At 36.1% G+C, this 11821-nt stretch overlaps 1 protein-coding gene across 4 annotated transcripts in view; it reads right to left on the bottom strand.

Annotated features, from left to right (window-relative positions):
- Nucleotides 1-3915: 3915 nt before the first annotated feature.
- MTF2 (metal response element binding transcription factor 2) overlaps nt 3916-11821 on the bottom strand; it is a 41017-nt gene continuing 33111 nt past the window's right edge. The window contains exons 9-15 of one of the 4 annotated variants that reach the window (XM_090047013.1): nt 11451-11574; nt 8977-9071; nt 8398-8568; nt 7402-7510; nt 7172-7230; nt 6943-7068; nt 3916-4861 (exon numbers count right to left, since the gene is read on the bottom strand). In XM_090047013.1, the coding sequence (XP_089903139.1) occupies nt 4507-4861; nt 6943-7068; nt 7172-7230; nt 7402-7510; nt 8398-8568; nt 8977-9071; nt 11451-11574 (1039 nt within the window). In that variant the 3' untranslated portion in view covers nt 3916-4506. The remainder of the gene's footprint in view (nt 4862-6942; nt 7069-7171; nt 7231-7401; nt 7511-8397; nt 8569-8976; nt 9072-11450; nt 11575-11821) is intronic. The other 3 variants (XM_090047015.1, XM_090047014.1, XM_090047016.1) reach the window with 3 other exon arrangements.

The raw sequence follows: 11821 nt of genomic DNA, 5'->3' as shown, positions 1-11821 counted from the left end.
GGAAACATACAGCAGATAAATCAGGTGTGCATGTACTGCAGCAGCTGTGTACACTGTGCATTTCTTGGCAAGTTTGCTGAAAGTCAGCATTAAGTTAAGCCTCATGCAAGTACGACTGACATCCTAAAATTAGATACAGAAATTTACACTAATTAAAAACTATGGCAATACTAATCATACATTTCCCAGATGCAATTTTTAGTTTAACACGTGAGCTAAACCTTCCCCCAAAACTGAAAGCCTATACACATCATTACAGAAGCCAATTACCCCAGTGTTTACCTCAGAAAAACTTAAATGCAAGTTTCATAATCTGTCAGCATGAGCATGATGCTCAATACACAGTATGGTTTTGCTATTTGCCTTCTGATTCCCCCTCCCCACTTCAAAACTGTCTTTCTACAAAGCATCACTTTTTAAATAAAAAAGCCCCTAAGCTGTAGTCTTCCCAACTCCTTTCCTTTCCTACCCCATTAAATGAAGATTTTTATCTACTCCCCTCCCTTAATGCACCCATTCTCCAGCATCCCCACCTTGTCCCTTCTCAACGTCCGACTCTTCAGTTTCCTCTGCTTCAAAATACAAAGTTTGACCACTTTATAACCATTACCCTTCTTCTATTTATTTCCAAATATCTAGTTACCTGGAACTTCTGTCTTCCAATTCCATCCAACCAGTGCTCTCCAATCTAACTTTTGTTCCTTCTAATCCATTGTAACAATTGCCAAATGTGCAATAACCTCTTTCTGGCCTAAGCTCAGTTTCCCATCCTCATCCTTGACCTGTCAGCTGCCTGTGACAGGGGCAAAGCTTTTTCTGAAAAAAAGTGTTGCTTACCCTCAGTATCCATGACTTCTCTCCATTTTATTTTTGCCCCTCACTGCTCTATCATCTCATTTCTCCCTCCAAATCTTTTACAAACAGAAGGGAATTCTTTGGGGTCAGTCCTGCTTCTCCAATTCTTAGGTGATCTCATTTGCAAAAGAAAAAAAAAAAGAAAAAGTCAGGTAACTCTATACATATCACCTCACAGATCTCTCTCCACTCTTGACCTCTCATTCTTGAAACCGAAATCTGAGCCTAAATTCTCTCCTGAAAGTACAGCCATCCATTTGAACTCAACATAGCCAAAACTGAGCTCCTGAATTTTTCGTATTATGCCTCTCTCGCTGTAGACATCATCCTTCCTGTTACTCAGACCACTTCATTCTACATAGCATTTGGACGATCTAGATTTTGCTATCCATGCACAAAGTTAAATTCCCTAGTTGAGGTGTCCATCATTTTGTGTCCTGACTCTTGCAGTCTTGCAAAATTTTCTCTCTGCCTACATTTGTTTATTCAAAAAGGCTATGGAGAAGATGACTTTTCTAGGCTGTTGCTCTTACCACGTCAGCCTTCCCTATGCATCCATTCACTTTTGGCTCCACCTTCTTCACCATGAGCTACCTTTATTCACTTTCAAATTTCTTTACTGTTTATTTCTGTCATATCTTCTCTTACATAGCATCAAGATGTGGCATGAAGCAAAGCATCTACAAAGTAAGATTGCCAATTTTTTAAAATTTTCCAAGTCTCTCATGCTTTCTCTCATGAATCCCACAATGCACACAAAGACTTACTCACAAGTAAGCTACTTCCCAAAGCTACTTCTCCCCTTCAAATCCCTCCTTGAAATGTTTCTATTTTGATGCCTCCAAAATGCAAAAGTTAAACAAATGGCTTGCTGTGAGCAGTTTTTCCAGGCTGACCAATAATTTGTTTCTTTTTGCCCATAGTACTTTATCTTTCTGATGCAAGAGAAGGGACTGTCTCTGTTACTTGTTCATACATTGTCTAATACAACTGGCCCTGGTTTCTAGATACTACTGTACTACAAATAAAGACGTAACCCTGTGCAAAGACTTTGTTCATAAAAGTATTAATTAGTCATGCAAGGAAAAGGTTGCAAAAACTCGGTGAACGTGCATAAGAAATTAAACACTGACAATGACAAAGTCACACTAAAATCTAATGGTTATAAATAGTGATCTTTATCCCCCTGACAGTCCACAACTATGTATACTTAGGAACTGCATACAAAGGTAGCAAAGGATTCACAGATGAGAATCAACTTGCTCCAGTAGCATCGTTTCTTAGTCAAGTTTCCAGTTCATGTTCTCAAAACCAAAACATTTGCTGAAGGTATTAGAAAGACTTTCAGGAATCTAGTAAATACATCTAGGTTTATGTGCAAGGCACAAATCAAACTGGCTAGAGTGCAAGGGAAGACAGCATAAAGCACTAGTGTGTATTTCAGGTGAATACAGAAGCAAAACTCATTCTTCTCTCTTAAAAATACACACATTTAATGTCGGTCTCTTTTAATTCTAAGAAAAGCAATTCCAGAAATACAAACTGAACATCAGAGCCATGTCAACCACCGTAAAATGAAACAGACATTCACAACAGTTAAAGTCTATGGACAGTTTAGTTTGACAAATGTTCTCCCCCACAACTCCCAAGTACATTCCAATATTTATCTTAAAAAAGGAAGCATTACTGAAAATACTGCTGGTGTTCAGTTAGAATTAAATTAAAGGATTTGGGTAAAACAAAACAAGACAGAACAGGTGGTGTGAGTAAGGTTACAAAGGCTTTACATTTTGCATTACCCCAAGATATGAACATTCAAATGAATATGAACTTATGTTATCAAAATATTGCAGCTACAGGCAAGGCAACATTAAATTAATAGCTGAGGGTGTGAGAAAAAAAAGTAGAGAAGTTAAATAGAAGTGGCAATTTTTAATTAGCACTTTCGTAAAGCTCATTTATTACCTGGCCAACTACAAACCAAGCACAGGGCAACAAAGTTCTCTGCTTCCTTTGGCTATAAGGTGACAGAAAAATCATCTTTTGAAGATGCTCAAAACAGGCAATAATATTAAAAAGAGAGTCAAATAATCAAGTAATGGAATAAATAAGTAGCAACTCAGGCAGTACATTTTAAGCCACTATGTAATTAATAAACATTACATAATTTTATTTTGGTGGTAAGTTCCAAGTATGTAAGAAAAGAAGCTTCAAGCAGTAAGATAAAGAACCACCAAAATAAAAATATTCTTCTATTAACTCTTTGGCTAAAACCCCTCAAAAAAAAAAAGACAAGAAATACATCTAATACTGGCAATAAACTGTGTGGGTTTTTTTTGTTTTTTTTTTTACAAATAAGGTAAACTAACTTAGCAATTTAAAACTTGGTACATTTTTAAAAACAAAAGGAGGTAATGTTGTAATAAAAGCAGTAATGTTACTTAAAGTGGCAACATACTGTTTGTTGACCCTGTGCAACAATATACTTTGTTCATACTACATTTATCCAAACATGACTAACAATCACCATAGATATTGTAAGATTTTTTTATGAGATTCCCATCAACTTTTTTTTATTATTAAAAAACTGGGACACGATTTACAATCAATGGGCCACAAAAATCTTTAAAATACTTCTAGTAGAGTTTATGTTCAAAATATTCAAATCCTGCTTTATGGTTTTGAGCAGTTGATTTTTAAGGAAACTAATTGAGTACATTTTGAGGAGTATATGGAGATATCAATGACTGCATCCATTGTCAGAACACACTGCACTGATTTGACACTTTTCCTTAGTACATAGCAAGCAACAGCACCCAATAAAGCCTGAGAAGAAATGCTGCTGTAAATACTGCAACTATTCCTGATAAAAAAAATTATGGGATTTATACTCCAAAAGCTGCCCGATCCCATAATTTGTATTGCATAGGTCACAATCACACATACACACACACACACACACACACAGAACGTGTGTGCATATATGTATATGCACACACACACGCACGCGCGCACAAGCACGCACACACACAAAGAATATATTAAGACGACAACAAAGTCTAGTCACAGAGCAATTTACAGGCTCAATATATTTTTTCTTTTTTTTTCCTCTTTTTTCTCTTACACTTTGCTTGAAAGAAAACTTCAATATTATTTTACAGTCTTCAGTAGGCATTATATACACTGCACTTTAGGAAATCTAGAGGATATTGAAATAGAAATACATTTCTGCAAACATTTGGGTAAGAAAACAAACCAAGTTTCTCCAAAGATTTGTGCTATTTACATAATATTTTTCCTAATCACAAAACTGCGTCCATGGAATGTTCTCTAGAAAATGTCTTTTTTTAAAAAACATGCACATTTTTAAGTAATTGTAACCCAAAATATTCCAACCTAAAACAATCTAACAATGCTCAGATTAAAAAATTTAAGTATCAGATCTGATTTTAAAAAGATACGTCTTTATTACAATAGTTGTAATGTTAAGAAGTACATGTTAAGGCTAAATTGGTTTGTTGGGGTTTTTTTGTTTTTTTTTTTGTTTGTTTTTTTTAGAAACACATTAAAAGACACATCTCCTGCAGGGCTCCGGGTTAAAAACTGTACCTACAGATGACAGTGCAGTGAACATAATGTTCAGTCCTACAGTCAGGATGCAGTTGCTCCTTCCCACTCCACAAGATACTGCACCTTTCCATCAAGTGTCACCCGACGAGCCAAAACACGATATTTTTCACCACAAGCTATTCTACCTGCTGCACCAAAATAACTAGTAATTGAGTTCTTCAGATGATTGAGCTGTAATTCCTGATCTGCTAAATTATTAAGAATCTCTGTATTGAGTTCATCATATGGATAATCTTCTTTGCCTTCATCATCTTTTACAATTTCTGAATTCTGAGTCTGGAGTGCTTTTCTTGGAAAGCGACCTCTTCTCCTCAAATGTGGTATTGCAGCAGGCCAAGTTCTTCCTGTACGAGTCCTTTTTCTGGAGTCAGATAAGCTAGACAATATAAAAAAACACTAATATTACCTTGTAGAATATTACTTTACTTCAGCAATGCTTGTACCATTCTCATTAGTGATAAAGTTATTGGTATCTTATTTATCATTAGTATAATATCAAGAGTGCACATGGTGCTTTACATACAAACTCGTAGTCCAAAGCATTATCTACACAAGAAATTACAGCAGTTGAACTAAATTACTTTAAAAATTAACTTCAGGTAAACTGATGACAAACGCATGTAGGCTCCTACTCTAGAATGATTTTTTTGGTTTAGCTTATGCTCATTCTTAAAAATCACCATTCAAACAAAAAATTATATCATCCTCCAAAGGGAACTGCACCAGCTTCATTTTAGCAGTTTAAATTCACATTTTAAATTAAGGTGAAATTTTTAGGCAGACGAGCCCTCTGTTACAACCCACAATACAGTATATTCCATTTAAGCGCATGGTTTTAGGATTGAACGAGGTTTTGCATGCAACATTTATGCACTTATATTGCCCTCCTCAAAAAAAAAAACAAAAACACAACTGGGCAGAGCAGTTTACTTAGCCAAACTTAATGTAAACAATCAATACTTTTTAAGTACACAGTGTTACCAGTAGTATAGTAAGACCAGCCCCAAACCAACTAGGTTCTCCTCCTTTTCAAAGTTACTAACAACCACTGTTGGGACTATTATTAGAATCCATAGATACAAGGGCAACTAATCTGTTTCGGGGTTGCTAACATGGCAGCATTTATGGAGTCATAATTACAGCCTGCAATGTGCATCTGGGACCTGATATTAGATAAAACTGTATACAACCAAACAAAACATATGGCACAAAAACTTCCCATTGGCAAATTGTTTGGAAATTATTTTTTTCCCCCCAAATCTCTCTCTCTCCCCCTGCAAAAAAAAAACAACAACAACAAAAAAAACAAAAAAAACCTTTTAAAAGGTCTTCTATATTGTTAGTGTGTGTCAATACAATTTTACATTTCTGATCACTGACAGCCTTTATCTCCCCCACATGACCCCAAGCAATTTCTAAATGCAAAGTTCAGAAAGACTAGCTGTACCAATGGCAAGGAAAAAAAAAAAAAAAAGATTACAGAAGTAAGCACTAACCACAATTGCAGGTGTCAGGGACATAAGTCTTTGTTAAATTCATGTTTATATCTTGCACATGTTAGAATGGCATGTAGAGTAAGATGTTGTGTTTGGTAAGTTCCTTAAAAAATTAAAATTCCAAAGCTAAATGTATTTAAATGTTTGAAACTTTTCAAACAAACTTAAGAAAAAGCAAAAACCTAAATGCTGATTGTTTCCATAGCTATTACTTTTCAAAAGATCTTATTTAATGTACTGTGATTTAAGAATCGGCATTAGATTCTCAGAATTCGCATGAAAATGATTCATTAAAAAAAAAAAGTGTTTGGCAACTTTATAATAGAAAGAGGAAAATGAGATGCATTTGGAATCCGAAAACTAGGACGTGATTTGCAAGGGACCATCTCAACTGATAAAGAATTGTTAGGACTCCTAAATATGAATATGTATGGAGAGGACCTTTCCAAACAATAAATATTTACATACCATTCAGAAAAGTAGGCTGTACTTAAATAATAATTTAATCAATATTGAAATGCTCTACAATAATTGAAGTCCAAAATACACTGCATTTGATATCAGTTTAATGTAAACTGGGTATTTTTCTGAAGCGAATAAGAATTGTTATAACAAGTGCTTTCAAAAAGTTAACAGAAGTCTAATGTGAAGAAATGGTCATACTGCTAAGTTACTTCTCCTATAAATAGATTAAGTGCAGCTTGTATGTAATCATTAATCAGTAGTTAGTAACAACAGGAAGAATGGATAACAAGAAGAACAAATTCAATATTACAGCAAGTCTGACTAGAGCTCTACAGGATTCCTGAAACATAAATGCTGCTTTGCCTTAAAAGGCAAAGTTTTTCAAAAGCTTTCCCCTGCCTCTTCTTCAGAAAAACAGCATGGAGGAAATCAACACTTACCATGAGGTAAGTTATATTAGATATTTTAAAATGATACATACTACTCCCATAATTACCTATAATGTCGTGAAATGCTAGATGAGGTAGTTTCTTTTGTACTGGCAGCACCTGTGGATTCCACATCTGAGGTATTAGATGAATGTGCAGTTCCATCAGCTCTCCTGAGATGCAAGATAATAGGACTGCCATGTAATGAAAGCAATCTAACTTTAAAAAACCTGGTATTTCATAAGAAAAGGATAAACAAGATATCTTAGAATTGGCTTGAGGTCATTTCTCATTTACCCAACAGAGGAGGGCAAATCCAGGACTGGGGTCTCTACCACTGGAACTGGTTCCTTTTCCTAAGAGAAGGGAGAAAAAGAAAGTCACTTCAGACAGTTTCAAAAGACAGGTGATCAATTTTTGGAAAAAAAAACCCAAAACAAAACAAAAACAGTTTAAATCATAGTGATCACAGTTCTGCTTAGGAGTGATATACTGCACTACAGGGAAAATATGATTCCAAAACTTACCAAAGAAGATGGCTCTGGAGTTTTGGGAATCATTTTTCTTGTATAGGGACCAGGGGGACGACCTACTGATTTTTTCTTCCCCTTCCTTTCTATACCATTAGTTACTTCCCTAGAAGAAACACAACATTTTGTTTACATAACTGGAGAGGTCATGTTTATAAAAGTTTCTCTAAACAAATTATTTTAAATTGTTACCCTTGTAAAACACAAATTTTATTAAACAAAAAGTTACAGATATTGCTTGTAGTGCAAACCAACATTGTTAGGAAATGGATTAAGCTTAAGATTTTTTCCAGTAACATACAAAATTAACAGGAGTTGGTGTAAGAGTGCACATTAAACTGCTTGAACTCTCATGCAGAAAATTCAACTTTGATATAAACTGTTAATAAATTAAACACTGTTCCAAGATAATGACGTGTTGCACAAAAAGTAAATGGTTGTCCATAGTCTGGTTTACAACTTTAAATCCTACTTCCTATTTAGATTTATTGTTCAGGTAGTTACATAACAGAACTGAGCATAGAAAACCTATGTTTTAGTTACTATTCTTAACACTTCTAAATTTCACTATTTTTCAGCATAACAGCTTCAAAAGGGTAAAATAAAATCAACCACAATCAAAATGCAGAACTAGCTAAATCTATATGTTAATGGTTTAATAATGAACAATTAGTAACATAATTTTAAAAAAATGAAGTTGATTATATTCTAGGCCTAGAAGTCAAGTTAGCTTTAAAAAAAAAAATGTTGTAAATGTCTAGTTGTTACTATGGGAAACTTTAAATTGTCACTGAAAAAATTAAAAATGATTAAATTTACAGGATCTACAAAACTGGCATGTTCCTTCTGCTTAGCAGTTATTAATACACTAACCCCAGAGATGCAGACGTGTGCTATATCATAATGGTAATGTTCATTTCGAGAGCTATTTCTGTAAAACCTCAGCACCACTACAATGATTACTAAAGTCACTGAGCTACTGACTTATTTTACCTTGTATCAGGTATTGGTTTAGATGATTTCCTGCCCTTAATTTTGAACTCATGAGATGTTCCTTCGGGTTCTTTCTCAGCCTTTAAAGCAGCATTTGGTGGCACTGGAGGAACACGAATTCTCAAGCCAAACAAATGCTTCTTTTTCTTTATTTCTTTTCCAGACATAAACCTAGATAATTTTAAAATAGTTCTTTTTAAATTCAGAATAAGAAGGCTATATAAAATCATTTTATACATATAGAAACTTTAAAGAGAGACAAACTAGAACCTTCTTTTTATATTACGCTTTTTTTTTCTATTTTATTTTCCTTCCTCCCCACCAGTACATGATGCCAACAGTGGAAAGAGGGATGGAAGCTAAAGCAGTTTTGCTAATGATTCATCTCCCATAGCTACCTCAACTATCATATGACATTAAAAGCTGAAAGAGATAATTTATCTAATAATAAAGTCATTTGAAGTCACCACTGATCATATTTCTGAGTAAATATTTTAAGGTGCCTGAGAATAGCAGAATCTACATTAGAATGAAATTTGAAGAGCAATTTAAATGGATAATAAAACCCAATCAACTTACATAGTCTTGTAATCATTTAATGCCTCCAGTACATGCTCATATCTTTCAGATTTTGGTGTGTCTGCCAGCTGTAAAGTATTGAGAAGTGATTCACCCTACAGAATTTTCAATAGTAAAAAAAACAAACTTGTTGACCTAAATGAAAGGTCCTTTAAGAGTATAGGTTCAGATTTATAGTAAGCTTTAGAATACTATTTGTTACTGAAGTTGCTTTACTCCTAACCCTGTGTCATTATAAGCAGAACCCCAGGTTTTCCATTGTTCTTCTACAACAGTATTTGCTGCAGTCTGCCCATCGCCAAAGAACGTGAACTTTAACATCGACCAGAATTTAGAGAGACGGAATATAAACCAAGGTTGTGTTGTTTTTCAGACTCTGTTGGCACCCTAAAACAAGAACTTGAGTAGTGACCTTGGAAAGACCCAAGATTTACCAAGGAAAAAAAAAAAAAAAAGAAGAGGGTGACTCAGGCTGTCCAAATTACAGTTGTTCAGCATTTCCACCTGCCCCCAAAGTGAAGAAAAGACATGGAGCCCTAGTCTTGATAATCTCTTAATTTCCAATTTTGCTCTACTGTCTTCACTATCTTACCTGAAGTGCTTTACAACAGGGGCTGTCAACTGGAGGTACATGCACCTCCAGGGGTACTTGGAAAGGTGCTAGGGAGTACACACAGGAGAATAGGGACCGAGTGCCACCATCTACCACCCTGCACCACTGCCTTCCAGAAGCAGGGCCAAGGAGTGTCAGGAGGGCAGCGGCTCCCCTCTGTGGGCCACACAGACACCACCTGGGTCAGCCAGATGCGAGGGGCTTACACATGGCAGCCACTGCCATCATCCACCACCCTGCACCATTGCGTGCAAGCCTCTCCCACCCCGCACTCCGCATTTGGCTGCCACCACCAGAAGGGGTACACTCCTTAAAAGAAGGTTGAAAACCTCTACTTTATAACAAAGAGTGCTCAACCTCCAGAACCATTGCATCTAGTCTGAGGGGCTCCCCCCTGGGAAATTTGGTGGCATGGGCAAGGTGGCCATTAATACAGTGACTCTACCCACACCAAATTCCTTAATCCCACACTGCCAGTTGCAGCTGGGTCCCACCCCCTCCCCTGCATCTGGGTCACAGGCTGGGCACCACTCCCCTCCCCCCAACTAGGGGCCAATTTGGGGCAGGCCATGCCCCTCTTCACCCCCCCCAGGGCCAAGTGGCAGCTGGGCTGCCTCAGTTCTCTCCACATGGCTCCACAGCACCCAACGCACCGGCCCCAGTGCCAGATTGGGCCTACCAGTGGGATCTGGCTAGCAGACAGAAAGGATACTGCCCATCCAGCCCACTGGGGAAAAAGCTGAGCAACTCTCAACATTTGGTCTTTAAATGGAAAGCAAGCAACTTCCTTTGGAAGTCTAAATGTATTGCCACTTAACCAACTGGAAGTACCCTTAAAAAAAGAAAGCCAATGTCTCTCACTTTATACCCTGTTTGAATGCTTACTCATCAAGATTCTGCTTAGATTGGAACACAGTTAAATGACAAGTTACATAAATTGGTCTAATAAAAGATAACAGATTTACCCAAAAGAACCTTTTCTGCCCATGTCCTTAGACCAACACAGCTACAACCTACACCCCTGTAAATTATTTACTCCTGTACCACTTCTGCCCAATACTAAAAAATCAAAAGTCAAAATCAGACATAAAACCTACTTTTCAGGCAGAGTAAGCATTCCAAAGCCATGTAGCCAGCTGGAATATTCAATTTTTTCATAAAACTTTATTCAAAAGATATGAAAGAGTAAGAGCCACAGCATTCTCTGCTCTTGTGCTTATCTTTTGAACCTTAAATTAATAAATAATGCATAAATGAATTAATGCATTATTTGAGCAAAAAAGTCCTAAAAACCTTCTAAATATAATCTAAAAGTCATGATTACAAGATGACTTTTTTTTTTTTCAAAATTGCTGTACAACTAAAAGGCTCTCCAGGTGAGAATTTCCACAGCTGTCTAAGACTGGATTATCTACTAAAGGGTTTACTTAGAAAAAGGTAGCAACTGTTATGTATCAGGTTCTAAGCTACATAAAAATCAAACAATCAAGATGAAATATGTTCAAGTGTACAAAATACATTTGAAGGGGTTCAAAACTTTTAAAAATATTCTCATGTATTTGTCAACTATCCTAGCTATTAATTTTGTACTTACTATGATGCCCAGAAAGGGAAGACTGATATATGCTCTCTCTAAAATCAGCAGGGATCCAGGTTTTCCATTTGCCATGGAAAAACATGGATTTTCTCCTTTAAAGAAAAATTGCCGACCTAAGTTTCTTGGTTTTTTAAACTAACATTTTAAAAGTAAGAAGGGACCATTATAATTATCTAGCATAACACAGTCCACTAACTCACTCAGTTGTTTTGTGACTGTTTTGGCTGAAGTAACGCAAAAGATTAGAATATTTCAACTACCTACCTCACCAGGATGCAATCGATCCCAGTTTTCATTAATGTATGCCATAAGTTCAAGTTCCGAATCAAAGTATTTCTTCTTATGAATAACACTTAGGTTGTAAAGACATAGATGTGCTATATCTACCCTAGAATTCAAAAATATTGGATCAGGAAATTGATGGTTATTTCTTTAGTTCATACGCTTTGAACAAAGCTTACCCCAAAACTGTTGGCCTCACTTGACTAAAAAGTCTCTCAAAAAATTTCCAGGAACATAAGTCTGCAGTTAAACCACCTTTCTGGAGGATTTTTCTTCTTTGTACCATTTTCATCCAACGTCCAGCATCACGGTTATGATGTTATTTTAGTTCCAAAGTTTCTTTGCATCTTATA

This window comes from Crocodylus siamensis, chromosome 5 (genome assembly GCF_052110815.1).
Source record: "Crocodylus siamensis isolate JL-2025a chromosome 5, ASM5211081v1, whole genome shotgun sequence".
NCBI lineage: Eukaryota > Metazoa > Chordata > Crocodylia > Crocodylidae > Crocodylus > Crocodylus siamensis.
This window is presented reverse-complemented; position numbering and strand designations above follow the sequence as displayed.